This window comes from Amyelois transitella, chromosome 10, assembly GCF_032362555.1.
Source record: "Amyelois transitella isolate CPQ chromosome 10, ilAmyTran1.1, whole genome shotgun sequence".
NCBI classification, from domain to species: domain Eukaryota; kingdom Metazoa; phylum Arthropoda; class Insecta; order Lepidoptera; family Pyralidae; genus Amyelois; species Amyelois transitella.
Window position 1 is genome coordinate 5442241 of NC_083513.1, and position 23730 is coordinate 5465970.

The window sequence follows — 23730 nt, forward strand, 5'->3', positions numbered from 1 at the left end:
ATAAAAAGACAGCGATACATTTCACATAGTATAGGTAATATGTTAAAAATCTAGTTGTAAAATGTAATTTATTTTTTTATTCATTTTTAAAATTATATTTCAAATTAAAAATATTCTATAAATTTTTTGAAAAAAGTAATTGATGCCACATCCATATGAGGGTTGCCTCAAATTACTCATAACTCCTAGTCGATTCGATAATGGAACAATCCTGTCGAGCCGTGAAGAGGGCTGTCATCGCGAGACGTAATGCACACTCACAAAAACCTATCCTAGTTAAGGCGAGACAATTAACGCGCATTACTTTACGCTATTCATGTGTCAACCCTAGCTGTAAGTGGTGTAATTTACACGTGTTTGGATATTAACATGAAAAATGGAGTTCATAATTTTAAGTGATGATGATTTTGTTGTTTGTAAAAGTTGTCATAGTCATACGTTTTAACTTCATGCGTCTGGAAAGAGGAAATTAAAATCTATGTAGAAAAAAAGAACTGAAAATTACTAAGTGTGACCACGAAATTGATGATGATTGACGATGATGCATTTCGATTGTTTATCCGGATTCATTTAATTTAAATTTTGATTTCCGGAAATGATGTATGTAACCACAGTATGCAAGCTGCTACACCTTTGGCATGCCAAACAAGGCTTTGCAGTTTATCCACAAATTCCTTTTAATTGAAAAAAAAATCAAATAAAGGTATCGTATCGCCCAAAATTGACGATGTATCATCATCGAAATAAAAATCAATTAGTTTCAACACCAACAGTGCGCCAATTCATCGGATTTTCAGATGGGATTTCTATTTTATTTTACGACCAAATTTTGCTTTCAATAAAAACATACCATCGCGTTTTGACTCCATTTAATCCTCATAGGTATCGTAGTCAAAAAAAGCTAATTTTATTTTAAAAACAACTTTTGACAAGATTTGAGGAAAGCAAACCTACTTATGTTATAGCGCTTTTACATTTTTATGTGATTTCTAAGAATCAAATTAAATGTAATTGGATCTGCTGGTGGAAATTTCGTTTTTAAAAGCGTCGTACTTCTCAAGATCAAAAGATTTTCCATTTATAACAAGTTGTTGAATAAATAAATTTAATTGTGATATATTTTATGAACGTATAGATAATAACTATAGAGTTATGTGTATTTTAATAATTAATGTTTTCTGGTGGATCTGTCTACCCCGCAAGGGAAGTAGACGTCACGTCACATATGAATGAATGAGTGAAAAATTCATTACTTAAATGAGCAGCGTAAATGGTGAAAATGTTCCCTTTGATTTTATTTCTTATATTTTTTGTTTGATTTCAGGTCGGGAGTTACCCAGCGGGCAAAATGTAGTGTCTGTGGCACCTATAGAAGTTCCCGACGGTAAGTGCATTCGCTTGTACGCAACTAAAGTAGATTAACATGTCCGTACTCCTGACATAACAACTTATTCCGATTGAATTACGAACAGTTTTGAATCTAATTACCTAACTTGTTCGTGGTAAATTTGGGTGAATTGAATAAAAAAAGTAATTTGGTCCATCATTTTAGAAGGAAGAGTAAGTAGGATATGTTTTTGCTCAGCAATATTGTTTTTTATATTCAAAACTTTAATCTACAAAACTTGTTCGAATAAACATAGATTCTTTATTAAGTTAAGAACATATATCTACTACTATGTGGCAATCTTTTTTATATACATACATACATATGGTCACGTCTATATCCCTTGCGGGGTAGACAGAGCCAACAGTCTTGAAAAGACTGAATGGCCACGTTCAGCTATTTGGCTTAATGATAGAACCGAGATTCAAATAGTGACAGGTTGCTAGCCCATCACCTAAAAGAGGAATCCTAAGTTTATAAGCCTATCCCTTAGTCGCCTTTTACGACATCCATGGGAAAGAGATGGAGTGGTCCTATTCTTTTTTGTAATAGTGCCGGGAACCACACGGCACTATTACAAAAAATATCTAAATCTAATAGAATCTTTTTTATATTCAAAACTTAAATCTACAAAACTTGTTCGAACAAACATAGATAGGTACTTTATTAGGTTACTGGCACATTTAAAAAAGAACATATATCTACTACAATATGGCAATAAGGTCTTAACTAAAACAAATCTAGAATTGCAATGGAAAAAGTCAACGTCTGTATTCCCACTAAAGGCCGTCTCTTTGTTTAACAGCCCGAAACATTCGCACGGGAATATGTAACCATTTGCGCATTACAACCACAATCTCGCAGACCTTTTTGTGTCGTGTAACTTTTTAAAGGTTCAGATTTAGTGAGGGGTTTTACCATTGGCCTGATACATTATTTTGCCGGTGAGAGAGTGATACTGGAACAAACCGCTATTTGTCGTTCGCGGGCCGGGCATTTATCACGGGGTCCTATTCTGTCTCGCTTTACACTGGATTCCTGTTATGTCCATTGACTAGACTCGGAGTACGTTTTATTCTATTTGAAAAATGGGCTTTTAGTTTTTATTTTTCTAATAACTAGTTTATGATATGGGCTTCAATTTAATACGATTAAAAATAAAACCGTATCATACGAGTATAAGCTCAGATTTACTTTAAATGAAACGTTGTAAGTAAATAATTATTTTATTACCATTTGTTTCATTGTTTAATTTGTATACGAAATCACAATGTGTGAGATAAAATAAGCACTGCAAATAAAATGGTTGTGTATTTTCCCATCATCGATGCAAAAATAATAAAGCCTTTAACAGTTTCAATGGTGACTGTTGGGCCAACGTATCAGATTTTACTAAATGTTGATTTTATTTTTATTTGCCAAAACATGTTGCGATACGGAATTATTAAAAAAATAATTGACAAAGATATTTCTATTAAATATGTTAATTCTATTTTTCATGGAGAACTAAAAAAGAAAAGTGACACATTTTCATACATGATTTCTCCAAATCTGTCTGATTACTGTTGGATACTGTGGACGTATAAATCTTTTAAGAAATCGTAAATACTTTGTCTTTTAACATGTACATTTCTAAGAAGTTTATGGACAGTTACTTCTCATATTCATGTCTTAAAATATAAATCTTTATTACAAACATCGTTAAAAATAGAATAAGGTCAATCAAATTCCATTGCAAGCTTATAGAACATTAAGTATATTGTTAGAATGCGCGAATTCCCCGTTCAAAATAGGCGGCCGCCATGGGACTTCGGTCTCGATCCAGACATCTTGGCACCAAAAGAACATCATTTTTACTGACACAATCGATCCAGAAACTTTAGCACTAGTAAACATGTTTACAGCTCTACTATAGTCCTAGATCCTAGTGCTCGTTTGTTAACGTTCCTCTTATTTTTGTACGTAAGTGTGTCAATAAACCATATTATGTCTGCAATGCAATTTATTTATATGACTTGGTAGAGTTTTATGTCTAGGTATTAGACATTGCGCAGTGTGTTATCTAACTTAACCGGCGATGTTACAGCATATTGCGGTTTGATTAACCAACACTTAACATAAAGATAAACTTATTACAAAAACAAACATAAAGTTAATTGTTAATAACCCTTGTTAATTTTACAAAATTTTATTCGAAGTTTTAGGCCTTAATTTTAAATCCGAATCAGTTTCAAGCAAATCATAATATAAAAGAAAAAGGAAGCACTAGGATCCTAGACTAACATGAATCGTTTCTTTCCAGAGTCAATGTACCCTCGGTTCGCTGAGCCGATACCTAACGCCACGGTCACTATAGGCAGAGATGCTTTATTAGCATGCGTTGTTGACAATTTGAGGGGATTCAAGGTAAACAAATGATTACAATACATATATTACTACATTTGTTAAGCTCATGAAAATATTGCTCTTATTTTCACGCAAATGTAAAACAATATAAGGTTTGGTATAAACAATCTTTAACAAATTAGGCAGGAAAAATATATTATTTTTGGCTTTTTGATTCCTTAGTAAAGTTTTGATTAGCTTACAATATTCTACATTTTACCTAGCTTATACTGACAGTAGGGCATGAGACCTACAGATTTACCTAACTTTCAATAACTTTTTAGGTAGCATGGGTTAGAATGGACACCCAGACAATCCTGAGCATCCACCACAACATAATAACGCAGAACCCCCGCATCAGCCTGTCGTACAACGACCACCGGTCTTGGTACTTGCACATCAAGAACGTGCAGGAGGTGGACCGCGGCTGGTACATGTGTCAGGTCAACACTGACCCCATGCGCTCCAGGAAGGGATACCTACAAGTTATAGGTAAAAATAAATAAGGCGATTATTACATGACACCGTTACTAGAAAAAGCCGGATTATACGAATATTAAGGCGTGTCAAGTCAAGTAGTAGAATGGTTTAGATGCACGGCTAGTCAGACGCATTTGAAGAGAGATCTAAACTGACTGCCACTAAATTGCGGGGTGCGATGTGTAATTTTGCTTTACGCTACTCTTTGTTGCAAATAACTCACGTAATGCAGTATCTACATCTACTCTATACGACATGATGCGTATTTCTATAATTTATTGAGGACCAACGTGTATTTTTTACACTTAAAACATTTCTGGACAATACTACTTAATAAAAAATAAGTGAATGTGGAAATGACTTATTAGTTTTAAGGATGTATAAACATCTATTGAGGAAAGTATAAACGCTATATTATGGTTTATGTTGTAATATTTTCTCAATAGATGTTCATACAAAGATTTTTTTAACACAACAAATTGACTACTATGGTCTTCATGAGTGTATCGGTGTCTTTTCTATTAACAGAATAAAAATAATAAAAAATATTTTCAAAAGAGTGTAACATTTAGGTTGTTAAAACAGATTACGATCACACATAAAAATACACCATTCACCCTAGACTTACCTTTACAGACTTCAATAAACTTTCGTGTGTGACTTACAGACAGACCTAACGAGAGTCAGATTGTTCTATTGTGTAGATACTATGACCATTAACTGTCAAAGATAACATCATATTGTAAATAAAACATCGTAATTTGGTGTTTACTATAGTTCCGCCATCAATCATCGATAACATGACGTCTACGGATATGGTGGTGAGGGAAGGGTCCGATGTGACCTTGCAATGTCGGGCCTCGGGGTACCCGGACCCTTACGTCATTTGGCGACGGGAGGACGGCCAGGATTTTAATTACAACGGATTATCAGGTATATACTTGTTTGTATTTTGTGGTTGATTTAGTTAACATTTGCAATTTCGATTCCTAGAAATAGCATTAGCTGTCGAAAAACATACCTAAATGTTAGAACTACTGGCTATTATAGGTAGGAACTTATCATAATAATTAATGGGGAAGTATTGATTATCTTAACTTCATGGTTCTTTTAACTGTCAACTAATCATATGGAACAGAAATAGAAACTTCTGACCTAATTACTTGTGTGACCTTGGGGTTTATCAGCCTTTTTTAGGCGGAAATTATAGAGCTGAGAGAATCAGCATTGCCAGCTTTCTGTTCACAATTCTGCAGATTTGTACTGTGATTAAACGAGTGATTAAACGATTTTTATATTAAGTTTGCATTTATTTTGCAATAAATATAAGTGTTATTATAAAATACCGTTAGTGTAGTACCTATAAAAAACATAAAATTACCCAATATTTTACAACAACATACTTATATATTACAACAACAATATACTTTGCACATGACAAATTCCCTTGTTTCCCGGCAGTGAGCGTCGTGGACGGCGAAACCCTGACAATAACGAAGGTGTCTCGGCTTCACATGGGAGCCTACCTCTGCATCGCGTCGAATGGCGTCCCGCCCTCAATTAGTAAGCGGATCATGCTTATGGTGCAATGTGAGTATGGCTCTTATGAATAAATGTAAAATTATTTTTCAAAAATAGGAGCAGCTTTAATGTACAACTAAATAAAATTAAATATTTTATTGCTTCCTCCACAAACACAGTAATATAAATTTAAAATAATAAAAATAGATTAAACTTTAGTTTGCCATCAGCTGTTTATTGAAGTGCCCGTTTAAGGTTTCCGAAAACCTAGGATAACCAGAACTCACTATCAATACATAGAAAGAAATAAAAAACTAAGAATATTGTCTAACTTTGGTCAAGGTTCCTTCCTTAGATAGGTAATTTGCATTGGCCTGTCAAGTAGCTACGGCTATGTATTTCACTTCCCTCATCTTGCCGTGTTCCCTGTTGCACCTTCTGCCACCATGCTTCGGGGCCTGACCTCTGCTTGTGCGTTTATTTTAAAACCTTAAATTATTCGAGAACGGTGTAATATCATCAGAATACAAAGATTACGAAAATCCATAAAAACGTTTGCTTTGTTTTATAGACAACTAAAAAAAATAAAAAATGTGGCTATGTTTGTCAGGTCGGTCCAAAATCTTAAAGTTAGATTGGAAACCTAAGAAATTCTTTTTATTTTAATTACAGTGTGTATCTTTGGGAAAATGATTTGGCTTTATCGATATCCACCAACTAACTTAATTTACAAACTCTCCTTAATCTACACGTCGTTTCTAAGGAATTCGCATAAATTATTGGTAGATACCTATCAACAGAACTTCAGTTGGGTTTAATTACGAAATCTATCATTCAACAGTGAAAATAAGTTTTGTCAGTACCTATCTATTAAAACTACAGTAACTAGTCTAAAAAAAGGTTTGAATAATCACAGAGCTGAAAAAAATATTTCACTGGAGCTATTAAAATAATTCCTTATTTTATTAGTGAAAGACTAGCTTTCCAGATGCATTAGACTTCCCTTAGGGTTTCCTACACCTATTTCAACTAAAGTGTCAAATTTTTAACACTTTGATTAACATTCATGTGCAGTACCTAGTTAAAATTTTCAACACTCTAGTCTAGTCTAGTCCCGATTTGATTTAATTACCTTGCAGCCAAATCATTGCCAAGTGAAACTTAAAAAGGTTATAATAATGATTTGTCTAAGGGTTCAGTGATTAAGTAGTAGTAGTAGTGATTAGTGCCCTGATAGGATAGAGTTATTACCTACTCTAAGATAGTTTATTTGTAACAGTTCCACCGATGCTATCGATACCAAACCAGCTGGAAGGAGCTTATATAGGGCAGGACGTGACTCTGGAGTGCCACACTGAGGCGTTCCCTTCCTCCATCAACTACTGGACCACTGACAGAGGAGACATGATCATCTCCGGTAAGATTTTGTATTTGTTTACGTTTATAGTAAAGTGGAGTTGAAGGTTTCTGCTGAGATGTTTCAGAAGGCAAACAGAAGTTTAAAAATATGACATATATATTGTTAACTACAAAGAGCTACATCATCTCAACTTCTACCACTGATTTTCGACCTCAGTCAGTCAGTCTGTCTCCAAGAAATATAGAGGAAACGGGTTCCCTTTTTGAGGTCAAAGGAATTGAATTGTTGAAGCAACGTTTTATTACATTCACATGAAGAAAAATACATACTCCTAAATTAATTGAAAGTCTAAAGAAATAGTGCTCGAGTACTTTGTACAATACCTTAGCATTAGTAAGGATAAGTAACTTTTGTTATATAGTAATTTTAACCAATACAAGTTTTGTATCTATCAATCTATACATTGATAGTTATAAAACCCTCTTTTATTACAAGACACGTTTCACGTGTTACCAAGGTAGTATTTCAAAGCTCTCTTTTGCTTTACAGTCCATTATAAATAGTTTCATTTGTGTACAAATAAGCCCCAAAGTTCTGGCCAGAACTATTTTCATTATGAACTCATAAATCAGTGATACATTCGATGCCATACACGACAGCAACCGCATTTACTTACTCGTAGATGATAAATGGTAGCTATGTTCAATATTACATTGTGTGGTATACTTACTTCAGTCACTACACAATATTAATATGGTTTTAGATTGACATTTGGATTCGTTGAAATAATATATAGCTACTCTATTTTTGAAGTGAATAGTTATCTTGCAATATTTATTATTAGCGAATTAATTAAATTATAAATGTTATTGTTTAAATAATTATTCATTAATTGCCAGTTATTAACAATCCTGTGCTATTAAGATATGTCGCTATTTATATAATATTTGATAAGAAGCATTCACTTAAGATAAGTGAGCTATATAGGTCATCTGTAATATACTCAATTTGAGAGAAACAGCAATAAAAAAGGGACACACACAGAAAGTACAAAGTGTAACGTGTCTTTCATTGATATTTACTTTTTTCCAAAGCTATCTGATTTCTAAGTTCTTATTATTTAGTTCATTAATATCTTCTGCTTTCTTTTTATAAGAGTTCTCCCTTGATATCTATAGAAGAAATGACATGCTATCCAATGCTATCGGCCCTTATTTAATTATTTCACAATTATTATATCCCTTTACGAGTTGTTAAAAAACCTGGAAATTTATTATTGAAATTCATTAAGATTTGATCACACAGTTTGATTCTTGGAATAATCATAACTTTTTTTAATTTAACGATTTTATGCAAATTCATGCGCTTTATTATTTTTAAATTGTGGTAATTCAGTTGAGCAATCTAATTATTTTATAATTTTTTTCTTTAATATTATAATTTTTTCACAGATGCATTTCCTTTTTCATAATTACAAAGTAGTGATAAAAAATGCAGGTTTTATATTTAAGTAGAAATGGAAATTGTAGGTGGCAAGTACGAAGCGTTCCCAATGGACAGCGGGTACAACAAGTTTATGATGCTCAAGATACGGAACATTACGAAGGAGGACTTCGGCTTTTACAAATGCATCGCCAAGAACTCCCTAGGAGAGACCGACGGGATCATCAAGCTCGATGGTATTATAATTATATTACTATTTTATTTTTATTACCGTTTTCCCTTTCTGAAGTTGCATCTTTCAACGCTGCGCTTTAGAGCCTGGTTCATTTAGAATCGTTGAAATATTTAATGATATTTCAATGTATTTTTTTTAATGTATAATCTTATTTGTCTTTCTAACTTTTTGGTTAACCTTAGAGTTGCGTAAAGATGGAATATGACGTATAACAGAGTCAACTATCCTAAATAACCTAGCAATCTAGTTGGTCTTTGTATAACTGTATTTTATATAACAGAAAAAACAACCAAAGCTATTGAAAACTACATTAGTACCATCTTCTTATCCACGTTATCACTGTACTTATTTGCCTATTACCTAATCTTAGAAACTGCAAATTGAATAGTCATATTCAGATATACGAGTATTCATGTAAAGTACTTTTAATTTTGGCAATTCTAGTAGGCGTTATAAAAAGTATGTCAAAAGATTTTTGATAGTTTATTATCCGGTCTTTATGGAGTAAAGAATTTAAATTAAAATAAATACATAATGAACTACACTTCTTCATGTGATTCGCCATCATCTTAGATGTAACTTTTTTGTTTTACTGTAAAATATAGTATCTTTGGGTGTCTCTAAATATAATATTTATCTTTGAAGTCTTAAACATATTGTCTGATAGTGAGGTTGGATTGGATTATTGCAATCTCAGGGAACTTCGCATTATCAATTGGATCAAAATGCTATAGCGAATATGTGTAGAATATTGCAGTGCCCGTAGGTGCTTATTTTTCAATTTTCGACGTAATTCTGATTATTTTCATTGTATATACCAAAACGTTTCGTTTACAGAAATTCCTGCACCGCCGTCAGCATTCACTACTTCTCCAAAACCTTTGGACAATGAAACTGTGAAGAAAAAAGGTACTTCAACTTTAAGTGTAAAACCATATTAATGCTCAATGATTTTATTCACAAGGTGTCTTTATCTATGTTTAACTGATCGTATTTATGTATTATACCAACAGATCCTAATCGAGATCAGAACGACGCGATCAGCTCAAATTTTCACGGAGGCTTCGTCCATATGGGTTTTGGTAATTACTTTCTTAACGCATAGTTATCGAGTAGATAATAGTAAAACCTGCATTATTTTATTACAAACATCTCAAAGGGAAATCAGTTTAGTTAATCGCATATAAGGGTCTACATATTACCTGTAAAAAAATTAAAATTGAACTAGACTGTAAAAACTCAGGAACCTATTTAACGGTAAAAAATACGTAAGTTTATTTCTTCTCCAAAATTAATTGTGTTTTTTCTAACATAATCTCTTCGATTGCATATCGGGCCGCACGAGCTTTTCACTTCGCTTTTGTATATTCATTTTGTTTTGTTTCAGACTTCGGCGGCGACAGCGATTCAGCATATCGTAACAAGAATTCCATTTTTCCTTGCTTTTTATTGTTTCATTTAATTTTAGTGCTCAAAAATATTCTATGTTCCTGATAAATATTCTCCTTTTTAGCACATTTTTCATTTGTATTTATAATTTCTTATACATAAATGGACAATAATTTTCCTTTAATCTTTACTGTTGACGGCATCATAGAAATAATTTTTCCTCAATATTGAGCACTAAATAGAATTATTTGTATGTGCCGTTAGAGTAAATATTCATATATCTATTACTAACAGCAAAATGAGTACACAAATAAGTTTTTTTTCTTTTATCTTTATAAAATGACTCTGAATTTGTTCATGTTGCTAAAGATACTTAATGATTTGTTTGAAATCGATTTGTTTGTTAGTAGGTTTCTGTTTAGTTTGGTGACATGACATTGGAAATAATAATTGTTCGTAGGTAGTAAGTAAAGTTACCTACAAAGTTTTCTACTACATCGATTTTGTATAAAGACGCCTAATTAGATTTGAATATTTGGTGATAGACCGAATTACCTGTCCACTTTGAAACTTCGTAGAGACTTTCCAATAAAATGGGTTAGATTTGATGTAACAGTAATGAAGTAAAATAAGTAAATGTACTACTGGCTTAAGCAGATGATTCAGATAATGAGAATATTTCATTTTATATGTGCAATTGTGCAAACAAAACGCATTCTTATACAATTTTACTGTTATTTATATATTGACGATAAATGTTTCAGACACTTTAGAATATTCAACTTATAATAACATTTTATAATTTACTCAACTGCCACAGATGGGACTGCCAAATAAATGTGTAAAATAAAAATAAATTAATGCTGAAAATTGTGTATTATTGAACCATATACTGCTTCTTTTACATACCTGCTTCGTTTCATTTTTCGCCCCATTCAGAGGTAGGCTACGATTAGTTACTTGTAGACAATACTTGTACAAGAAAGTAGTGTTAACGTTTTGTCACAGAGGTCTGGCGGCAGCTTGTCCGCTGTAATTTTATAATAGAAATAAAGATTTGTTTTTAAATAAAATGCAAGGTATTGCCTAATGACGTCAACCTTACTTAAGTATAATTATATCTACTAGCTACCGATTTCAAAGCGCAAGTGTAAAATAAGCGGCGGAGCAAATTACAATGTAGCATTTTCACTAAACATCAATATACAAACATAGAACTTAAATCTAAAGTGAGTACGTCTGAATCACTCTATCACGTATACACGTCTAAAATACTCAATCTAAATAAAGTTCATAACTTTGATTGTTTGTTTGTATATGCTAATAGTATATAGGCATCAGATATGCTGGACGGATCAAGAAAAATCTTTTACGAGTAAAAGGTTTATTATCTACGGGTGTTAAAGGCTCTGACTGAACACGGGGTGAAGAACTGTCGGACCGCTAATTTTGTAATGGCATAACTCACATACTCACATTTCCTTTAAACCAATAATTTGCGTTTAAAAACAAATAGATTATACTATTTTCTGGGTAATAATAGTTCAAAAGGTTTCACTATAGCTGCATTGTGTAAGACTACCAAGCCTAAGTTTCAGCACATTTCTGAAAATTGCTCGATCAATGCGGCTTCAAATACCTATTATTTTTCAGGAATAAATTTTCTGTGAATAGTTTACTGTGACAAAATATTTAAATATGAAAAACAGGCTTTAAAATTTCATTTTTTGACTTTAGATAAGTACAACAGAGGTCAACCCTTGATACTTACTCAACAATAAGTGATATAATTTAATTTGTGTTAAGTTGCGTAGAACTTTTTACTGGAACGGTAGGCATTAAGTGCATCCTTGTATTCCAAATGATCCCTGCATAATTTCGCAACATCCCCTTGGTTTAGTGTACTCTCCAGGCACATGATGATGTTATTTATAATAATGAAAAGAATGCAGAAAATGAATAAATAAATACGGGAAAGATTACACAGATAGCCTCAAAATAAGTTCGAGACTTGCGTTACGAGATACTTACTCGACCGATACTATATTTTATAACAAAAACTTATATAGATAAATATCCAAGACGCAGGACAATCATAGAAAATTCGTTTCTTATCATGCCCTGGTCGGGAGTCGAACCCGGGACCTCCGGTGTCACAGACAAGCGCACTACCGCTTCGCCACAGAGACCGATAATTGGCGGTTATTAGGTATGAATTAACTGGAGAAAAGAAAACATTAACTCCTGAGATCTTTAATTCTTTAAAGAATTAATAAATAAAATATAGAAGGGCGATAAAAAAATTGCAATTTAATACTTAACTAAGTAACACTTTTCAAGTATAAGTATTTATTGGTTTTGGAAACTAATCTCTTCTAGTTATTAATCAGTTTTCATAGAGGTATAAACCCAAAGTCTCAAGTTCTTTATGCTTGGTTTATAAAGTATTCGTCTAAAAGTGTAATGCCACTACATCTAACATTATCAAGCCCCATTTGTATGTAGAAATGTAAATTATTCTTCCTTCTTACATACGCGATAAACAGTATTTATACGGCTCCTGTTTAATTAATGCCACACTTACTTAGGTATTGCTTGCACTACAGGGTCGACCGTATATTTTCCAATACGTTAATAACAAATGATTACAATAAAGTTTGTCTCATTCTTGGTTGGCCCTTTGATTTAGAATATGGAAACACTACCGTGATTCCCTTAGTAGGACCATAGAAAGTGCAGTGCCCTTTACTATCCCGACAAATCGATACCTTACTTAGTAATTTACTGCATTCGAGTTTTATACTAGTGAATTTCCAATCGCGCCGAGTGAAGGTGGCAATCTCACAAAATCGAGCAATCACAAGCTATTTTAGAACGGCATTACGTGCAGTTCTTCCATTTCAAAGTTACTGAAATCATATGTTATTAAAGAACAAGAAAAATAATTTTGAATACTTGAGATTGGTATGAAAATATAGGTAAGTATTGATGCTTTAAGAGATATGCAAAAAAGGTACTTAATCGAATAGTAATCTAAATACATCGCAGTGGCATTCAGTTCTTCTCGAAATTTATGACGCTGTCTACCCCGCAAGAAATAAATACGTAAAATATGTATTAACTTGTCATTTGCACAAACCAATAGGGAAAAACGTAAGATAACGCAATTTAAAAATATTTACCGGAAAATGCTACATCTATATGGGTAGCATTATAGATTGGCATATCACTGTACCTATAGGAATAATTGAAATACCTATTATGCAAAGGCAACAGCTAATTAACAACAAGTTGATGATGTGCAAAAGGCGTTTATTTGTTTGGTAGTAAAAAAATTAACTAGTTGGAAAAAGAGAAAGAGTAAAAACATTGATACACTCTTATAGGATACCTTCCTTATCTTCATCCCAACGAATGAGCTATGGTACTATAGATGAAAAACAGAGAACAAAATAATACGCACAGGCCAAGAAATGTACCTGCTTTGTTTTATAAAATAAACTTAATTAAATTGAAAGCGACCAAATCACGTGGGTGGAAAATAATATTCTTTTTCGTCTATTTTTAAAACTGGCTAATAAAAATTCAAATTTGCAGTCGGATTTCAATAACAACAGTTTCGGATTTACGCGGCTTTGTGTATAAAGAGATTTTATTTGATACTTTGTGAAGCGATCATTTGTTTGCTACCGCCCTGCCATTACAATATTTGTTTATCATTTTAGTAATGAGAAATCTCTGAGAAAAACTTAAGCGTTTATCACGTTTTTCAGAAGAAGAGAATAATACAAATTTAAGTCATTGTAAACAATTTCATTGCGTCATGGTTGTTAGGTGTACAAGCAAACAAAAACATGACTAATGTTTGTCTGTCAATACAAAGCGTAAGCACTAGTTGCATATTTATTAAGGTTTCATTAAAAAACAATGATCAATTTTCTTATCTTTTCGCTGTAAAATTTTCATACACATGTATGAAAATTTTACGTATCGCAAGTAAGATAGGTAATATTCTCCACCAAGATCGATGCTTGTGTTTGTTATAACAATATTGTATGTTTAGATATTAACTATCCAGATAGGTAACTAGAAAGGTCAGCCAGATAGTGATAACATATAGTCAGAAATTTCTATCTTTAAGTACCCATTTGATAATGTAAAAATAAGTACACATTATAAATAATTAGGTCGTTTAACAGTAGTCATGATTCAAAGAACTGTTTACTTTTATGATCTATTATTGTCATTAACACTCACGTAATAAAAACTGGTTTGTACATTTGTTTCTTGCATTACAACAGACATCGTCGTCTTGTTCACTCTTCACGTTACTACGAGTAAAATTGACCTTGATTTGTTGTAAAATAATATAAAAATGTTTAACAATAGCAATATTGTATACGGTGATCAAACAGTGAAAGTTCCAGCCCATTTGAATTTCGGGAAATTCATGCTGGATAGTTTACGCCTGTACAGAAATGAAATAGCTCTGGTAAGCCTCTTGATTTGTGTTTCTGACCATTTCTAATTAAGTATAGAAGTTTCGAGAAATACTATCTAACACCTCTTCAATACCGCAGGAAAGTGCATGCCAATTTCAGTTTCCTGTATAAAAATGTTTTGGATATATGATGTCTGTCAGCAATTTTATTCAGGTGTAACACATTTGTATGAGTGGATTAGTATCTGTGAAAGATGTTAACTATTTTTATGTTAAATTAGATTATTATTTTCCAGGCGTTAGTTGGACTAAGTCACCTTCAGTCACCATCTCTCTAGGGTTAATCTGTGACTTAGATCTTACTGCACGAAACTACACACAATATTATTTATAGATATGTTAATCAGGTATATTTAAATGAATATTTATATTTTAAGGAAAACGCAGATACTCATGAGGTCTTGACATACGAGCAGCTTACTCAATATGCTGTAGGCCTGTCATGCGCTCTGAAGAAATTGGGGGTCGGTTTAGGAAATACCGTCGCCTTGGGGTCGGAGAAACGTTTAGAATTCATACCTACGGCCTTAGCGATCGTTTTCACGGGAGCTACTTACACTCCATACGACTTGAAGAGTGGCAGCGGTAATTATTATATTATTTTTACAAAAAAAAATCTATCATTATAATCCAATTTTATGAAGATTTAATATTGTAACTCTAAAAATTGAAGATGCGTTAAGGCAGAAAGAAATTAAAGTACTTCATGTATTTATGCAGGTAAATACCTGTAGAAAAATTACGAGTATTAGAAAATCCTTATCATCAATATAGCCAATGAATTTCTTTCTCTCAATAATTTTCTTTGAGTTAGTATTAAGGTAAAGGAAAGTTGCAAATCAAATAAAAAAATCAAGACATTTCTGTTTGAAAACCAGTTTGATTTTTTTTCAGCAATACTCAAACACAAATTGAGTATCACGAAGCCGAAATATTTTGTTTGCACCAGTTTATTTTGGAACACATACGGGGATTTGCTGAAAACTTTTGACTGCATAAAACATTACATAACTTTGGATGAAAAAACAGATAGTCTAATTTCTGTGAAAAGCATTTTGTCACATGTAAATGTGAATAATTTTGAACCAGCAAAGGTTAAAGGGCAAAGCGATGTTGCATTTATTTTGTACTCATCTGGCACGACTGGCATGCCAAAAGGTGTCCAATTGACACATTTGAACTGTATATTAAACAGTCTACCTCACGAGTAAGTTACAACCGTTATTATAATATTGAAAGTGAATATTTAACTATAACTTTACTGTAATTACACAGCCTTGGTAGCTATCAGATTATGAGAATCAATTCCAAACACCATAAAAGTATGGTATCTTATCTTTATGCATATATAAGAATAAAAATATCTTTGTAATAGTTACGAAAAGATAAAGCTAAATTACAATTAAAGTGGCACTTAAATGAACATGCAGATATTGTAATGAAACTGATGGGAAAATGAATATAGATATAATTTCACACCTTTGTGGATCTGTTGACCATCATCAGACAGATTTTTGACGAAGCTTTTTCTGTCTGACCGCCGCAATCTTTGCAGCCGAACCTTATACATATTGCATAATGGTAAGAGCTGCACTAGATGAACGTGTTTATTCCGTTAGGTGCCTTTAACGACATCCATGGGAAAGAGGCGGAGCCCTATTTCTAAGCACGACATTTATATTCCCTTCTATACAATTATTTATTACGAATATTTAAAATAGCAAATGTAAGTAATATTATAATGACTTTTTCAGTTTCAAAGATAGCTCATTAGCAACAGGATTCATTTACGGGGAATGGTATCATAATTATGACACTTTCATGACGTATAAATTCCTTTTGGCCGGTCGGAAAATGGTTTACATTAACGAACCGACGCTCGAGGGCTTTCTCAAATGTGTCGACGAATGCAAGGTATGGAAATTTGTATAAATTAATTTTATAATAGAAGCTATCACTTCCCAAAAAATACTAATCACTTTTATAAAGGTCACAAAAAATCACAAAACTACATTTATATATCTATATATATAAAACTCTTCCGTTACTGAGTGACTGACTGACAGACAACGCACAGTCGAAACTACTGGTCGTAGACAGCTGAAATTTGGAATGTAGGTTCCTTGGGATATGTAGGGGAGCACTAAGAAAGGATTTTTGGAAATTCAACCCCCAAGGGGGGGAAAAGGGGTAAAAACGTTTCTATGAAAAATCTTATTCCTTGGGTTTATAAACTTGAAACTTGGCATGAACACGTACATAGGCAAGTAAATATGTTTGACATTATAAGTTTTTTCAAACTACCCTCCAATCGTGATTTAGGGGGTGCGATTGGGTGACTGATTTATCAACGCACAGCCGAAACCGCTCGGTATAGGAGTCTGAGATTTTGAACAGAGGTTCCTTTAGTAACATAAGTGAGCACTAAGAAGCGATTTTTGAAATGTCAACCCCCAAGGGGGGGAAACGGGATAAACTGAGCCGGGGCTGCGGGAAAGTTCTAACGAGATACCGTGGCCCCGGAACGCAAAGGGCAACTGAAGGAACGAGGTGGGTTTTAGTCAGTAAAAGTCTGACACTCCCTTCCGTTCCACATAGAGCGGTAGAGGTCATTTGATGATTTCCCATCCTTAAAAAAAAGACTTTGTATGACAACTTTCAGTCGTCTCTTTAACATACATAATAACATACATAATTATGTACTTACATGCATAACATTAATAACATCACGCCTTTAAATCCCTATTTTGTGTTCACACTACCCATACAAACAGCTAAAAGGAAACAAGTGAAGAGACGAAATTTGTCCGCATCCATTTTCACCTAAATTCTTAACGTTAATGAGATTTACTTTTTAAGGTCAACCTAATAGCCTCACATGTACGTATAACTTCGTAAGAATTTTCTTTCAACTCCTAACCGTTGAGGAGTTGTACCTTCCATCATCAGCTCATTCACATGGGATGATGACTATCAGACGCAAATACTTAAACAGATCTATGAAATTGGCAAAAACGTAATTGCCTGTAAATTTGAGGTTTGCCCTTGATTTCCCTGGAATACCATCATCAGATCCTGACTAGGTAACAACGGGACCAACTTGAAAGTATACTCTACCGAACAAAAAAAGAATCACGTAAATCGGTCCATAAATCTCGGCGTAATCGGTATGCATAAATAAAACACCCGAATTTTTTTTTCTATTAACTATCACGAGGCTACATCATCCCTGAGTAACACAGGCTATATTTAATTCCAGTTGTAACAAGATTTCAGCCTGTGGAAGAAAAAGCCCTGTCGAGATCATTAAAAAACGCTATATATAACCGAATTACACGTGGGCGAAGCCGCGGGCGGAAAGCTAGTTAAATGTAAAAAAATAGGTTACGCCCGCTAAAAATTATAATTCCCTTTAATTTCCCTTATTTAATAAATTAATAGCTTTTAGCTAAAAAGCTTTCATGTATTGAGATAGTTATGCATAATTATTCAATTCTTTTTTATTTATTTAAATGTTCTTTGATAAGTAAGAAATACATATTTTCAGATAAATGTAGCAATGATAGTACCCTCATTAGTCGGATTCTGTTCGAAAGCTGAAGACTTGAGCCGATACAACCTTGATTCACTCAAAATTATTTACTCACGATCGTCGCCTCTTCATAATAAAACGATAGAAAATGTTAAAATACGGTAAGTTACTCGTATGTGTACGTCAATTAAGATTCACTAGAAGGCACTAGTCGTGGCGTTTATACGATTTGTCCGGGAAATATCTTTCAGCTATGTTTTATCCTTAGTAAGTAGTTATTCACAGGTATTTCACCAAGCTAAAAATAATATTTACAATATTAATAAGATATATCATTTGTCGATCCAGGGATAAGGTAAAATATGGCTAGTGAAAAAATAGAAATATTTTTTATGTGTCTGTATTGGTAGTTATAATCTTGTTATAATTATTAAATTTATTTTAAAGTTGTATAATAAAATAAAAATTTTGCATTAAAGCAATTGACATTTCTAGATTCCCTAATCTTCAGAATGTTCTACAAGGCTACGGAATGACTGAATGTGGCGAACCCACTTCTGAAAGCTGGGGTACAAAAGGACCTAAGCCAGGTAGTGTCGGGATGGCCTCTCCTGGCCTTATCATAAAAGTAAGTTTTTTAATTTAAAATAACAAAACTAGATTTAAATAAACTAACTAACTAGCTTATTAAAAAAATTAAGATCCATGTATAAATTTTACTTCACCTTTGCTTGACATTGATATACTTAATTTTAAACATTGAATTTGCCAGACACACTTTTATGTCTGTAAAACAATCTGTCTCAATAAAGTAAAAATAAATAATATTAACATTAACATGTATGTTATTACAGTATTTTCTTAATTTTTTATTTTTATTTATGCATTATTTTTAGATCGTCGATCCGCAAACCAATAAAATACTTGGACCGAACACACAAGGTGAAATACGCGTCACTGGGCCAGTTTTTATGAAAGGCTACATAGGAATCGACCCGTCGACATATTTGGATGAGCAGGAATTCTTCAAAACGGGCGACCTCGGCTATTATGATAACGACAAATATTTCTACATCGTAGACAGGATGAAAGAAATTATTGTATACGACGGATATAAGGTAATAGAGCATTTCATACGCCTTTTCATTTTGGTATAAGCACCTATACACTGGTAAGGATGATTTACAAAGTGCTTACAAAATTCAGATACACGAGTTCTTTACAACTCACTAGCTCCTAGGCGTTTTTGAAGGGGATCGACTAAGGTTTAATAATGTTGTGTAGTTATAATAATAATTCCTTTTTACGATATGACCTTTAGCAATCAAGGTTTAACATGACCAAGAAAAAAGAGACCAGTATTATATATTTTTTTCCAAAAATTTTAAATTGGTGTCTGGATTCCGAAGCTAAATTTTATACTCAACCGCTGGGCATTTTTCCGTGAGACATACAAACAGTCCTTCCTTAGCAAATTTCTTCGATATTATAATTTACCTTTCGTTGACATAGGTTCATTAATATGTTTTGACTGCGCGTTTTGAATAAATTAGTTAGTCCCCTTTAATTCGACTTTTCTTACGTAGATAAATTCTACTTATATATAATCAGTTAGCAATTATTATTTTGAACCTGCTATATATACCACCATTCAGAAATTATTTTATTACGAGTAAATAAAAAGAGTAACGTGTCAGAACGAAACAAAAAAATCTGTTGAGATCATAGCGAGTAAAATGTTTAGTCTCTGTCTACCTCTGTGGTAAACAGGGACGTTACTATGTACTTCTGAAATTCTATCGCTCATAGATAATAGTAACAGCTGAATCGACTGAGAGAATATTACATTAATTTGACACAGGAATCTAAGCCTAGTGTTTGCAAGTCATACAATGCGACTATGCGACTATGCAAACGGATTACTAGATTAGCGCGATATGCTTTCCTTACAAGCGTATGGCAACAACAAGTCAACTGAGTATGTTTAGTAACTCAAATTAGAGAAAGACAAATTTGGTATTAGTAAGAATTTTTAAACTAGACTTAAAGAACGACTAAGTAAGCAACTTTAATTTTGGCAACTTTTTCACGTGGATCGTTTATCGCAATTGCCACGGGAGCAATACTTTTTCAGTGGAATAGATAAACCGTGGAGAGAAAACAAACATACTTTGGCATTAAAATATATAAATGGATAAGAGAGTAAATTACAATTATATTAGATAAGACGCTCATTATCGTTTGTGTTTGCATTATCGAGAATTGGTACAAAAAAACATAAACAATATTAATTATATAAGAAATAGAAAACAAGTTGTAAAAGATTTACAAACTAGTAATATAAATTACTAGCTGTGCCCGCGACTTCGTCCTCGTCGAATGGTTATTTTGAGGATCATTGAAGCCCTCAAGGATGAATAATTTTGCCCGTTTCTTTCACATTTTCCATTATTTCTTCGCTCCTTATATGTAGTTGCCGCGTGATGTTATATAGCCTAAAGCCTTCCTCGATAAATGGTCTATTCAACACAAAAATAATTTTTCAATTCGAACCAATAGTTCTTGAGATTAGCGCGTTCAAACAAATAACTCTTCAGCTTTATAATATTAGTATAGATTCCTGTATCATCATCCTGAAAAATTATCCTGATCATCCTGAACAATTCTCAATATTCTGTAGGTACGATTTCACAAATAATATGTTAACTGATGACACTTGAAAATAGACAGCTTTATAAATACAAAAAAAAATAAATCTAGTAACATGTATACTATTGGTATTTGTCTTTTTAATATACATATTCAATGTACAGAATTAACACTTCTATAAATTGTTCTTCATATTACAGTTTACAAAAACATATATATCATATAACTACTTAATATACTTATATAAAACTGATTATTTATAAGTACAATCTGTTTTCTGCGTAATAAAAGCCGAAGGGGACTAACAAATCTACCAAAAACGCATAATCAAAACAGTTAATATAACGTGTAATTTTACATTCGTTATATGTTGTACCAACGTTACCGATTTTCACCGTAGGTTGCACCACTAGAGCTTGAGTCGATCCTACTGGCGCACCCGAAAGTTCGGGAAGCTGCAGTAGTGGGGAAGATAGTCCCGGATTACGGGGAAGAACCCACGGCCTTTGTCGTGAAGGAGCCGGGGGTCCAAGTCACAGAGAAGGAACTCGTGGACTATGTGGCTTCTGAGGTAATTTATTTATCCGTTATCCATCTTTATAACAGAAAGTAATAGTATCAAAATATTGTCACACAATTTCGTTGCTGAAAAAAGACGTAGGTACATCAAAATAATTCTTTAAATTTTAAAGAGTATAGAGTTTTCCATTTTGCCTCTTTTTATTACTTAAAATCTCAGAAGACTCATCAAAATCACAGTACTCGTACTTCTAAAATGCAACGTCACATGGACAATGAAAATTTTTTAATTCATCAGTTCTTCGATTTAAGGCAAGAAAATTATGCAACATATCATTGTTAAATTTCCCTCGTATAATAGACGCCAAATGTACCTACTATATATATACTAACATCAACGTGCCTGCCAAATCCAATCCTGTTATGCGTTATTGCTATTTCCATCCGATAATCTGGCAAAGTCCAACATCTGTTATCGATATGCCAAACATTTCAAACAAGCTACGCCAATAGCCTTTTGTTCTATTAGAATTGTGACACAATGTCTGTGATTTTGCGTTTAATACAGTCGCAGGCAATGATTATAAATGTATTGTTGCTTTTAATCTTTTATAAATTCGAATCATTAGCGCAAAATATTTTCAATTGTAATTGTGCTTTCACCCGGGTGAAAAGTACTTTATGTCTTTCTCTGTTAAAATGTCTCTCTTAAATACTTTATGGAAAACTGTTTTCTGAAGCAATATATATAAGACGATAAGAAACCAAACATGAATTAAGGTTACATTGACCTTTAAATACAATTTTATTTCACCAGGTCAGTCCCTACATGCAGCTTCGCGGAGGCGTGAGATTCATCGACAAAATACCAAGAAACACCAGGGGGAAGGCACTCCGACGCAATCTCAGGGAATTATTGAACGAGAATATTAATTCATAATGAATTGTGTCATTAAGAAAACAATTACTAACGCTTATCAAAACAATTATCACTTCATTAATTGCCATTCTTCTTGTTATTGTTCATTTATCTCTCTTTGCAACTACTTATCATCATGGAAGTTGAATAAACGTAAAATGTATCATAGGTATTCAATTAAAGCGAAGATATTATTTATAAACAATTATTATTATGTTTCTTGTTTCAAAAAATAAACTGTTAAAATGTGATAAATAATACGTTCAGCTCCTTTTACCCACATTGTAGCTAAAGCTAGTATTTCTAGCTATTTGTTAATTAATCTTTTCAACTTATTATTGTCAGAGATGATTAAGGCAAAGATTTACACATTCCTATAAAAATATCAAGGACGACTAAATAGCTCATACGACTTAATGTCAGGCGCATTTTGTCTCAAAATCTGTCCCCACTCTGCCATTTGCATCGGCAATTTTTTAAATGAAACTCTTTTAACATTTAAATTGACTGGTTCCACCTCAGAGCAATTTAGCCGTACCTCTTTCTGGAATAGTCCCTCCGGCCTGTAATAGGTTTCTTAAAAGGAAATCGAGTTAAACAGGCGTGATTGACTTAATTGTGGCAAAGCTTTATTTCCCGAGATTAAAGAATTCGCTTCGAGGGCTGAAGTAATCAGATTATCCGGACTACAAAAAAAGATGTGATGAGTAGATTAAAAATTGTTCTAAAACTAACAAAATTGAGATCTTTTTTTTTTCTTCTGTTCTTATCTAGTTCTAATAGTAGTGAAATACGAATAAATAATGTTAAGCTATCATATTCCTAAATGTATTATCAAGTTTCGAATATTCCATGAAAATTATTGAACTGCTCTTACAGTGAGCTATTTACGTAAAATCACACCTTTGAAATATATTATTTTTTTATATCTAGGTAATATTTATCTCCGTTAAATTTAATGTTTAATGTCCATGTTGTTTCATTACTATAAAATAAGAACATAAGACGTTTCAATCTGTTAAGAATAAAACTCTCTGGATGTTCACTTGCTACAATATTTTGAAAACCAATTAAAAAACATATATCGAAAAACTAAAATCACGATATAGAATGAATTAATGCTTCAAAACGATTTAATCCCAAATATTTCTGCCTCATCACTTTCATTAAACCGGGCCTCTCAATACCCTTCACAGACCGGCTATATTTGCGGCGTTTTCTCGCCACATTTAATACTTCCGATGCGGAAAATAGAGGTGAAGACTTCATTAATTTGCCACTTTGAAAATTGAATCACTTAATCGCGACGGCGGAGTAAGCGGGAACGCATTGGCGCGCTCTTGTAATTCCGGACACCTTTGATATGCTAGAATGACGCAATTACGTCCCGACCGTGGAATGTTTACCCTT

The 23730-nt window shown here is 32.9% G+C and overlaps 2 protein-coding genes across 2 annotated transcripts; both read left to right on the top strand.

Annotated features, from left to right (window-relative positions):
• Window positions 1-200: 200 nt before the first annotated feature.
• Window positions 201-11051, top strand: LOC106137628 (lachesin). Its single transcript, XM_060946250.1, has 11 exons — window positions 201-333; window positions 1325-1384; window positions 3690-3793; window positions 4057-4264; window positions 5030-5185; window positions 5714-5842; window positions 7053-7190; window positions 8648-8812; window positions 9649-9720; window positions 9825-9893; window positions 10199-11051. Exons 1-11 carry the CDS (start codon window positions 201-203, stop codon window positions 10303-10305), a joined length of 1341 nt encoding a protein of 446 aa, XP_060802233.1. The 3' UTR covers window positions 10306-11051.
• Window positions 11052-14481: 3430 nt separating this feature from the next.
• Window positions 14482-23059, top strand: LOC106137718 (uncharacterized). The gene is made up of 9 exons (XM_013338622.2): window positions 14482-14692; window positions 15079-15286; window positions 15596-15908; window positions 16456-16615; window positions 18249-18394; window positions 18729-18861; window positions 19130-19351; window positions 21283-21453; window positions 22219-23059. Exons 1-9 carry the CDS (start codon window positions 14576-14578, stop codon window positions 22339-22341), a joined length of 1593 nt encoding a protein of 530 aa, XP_013194076.2. The 5' UTR covers window positions 14482-14575; the 3' UTR covers window positions 22342-23059.
• Window positions 23060-23730: the final 671 nt, after the last annotated feature.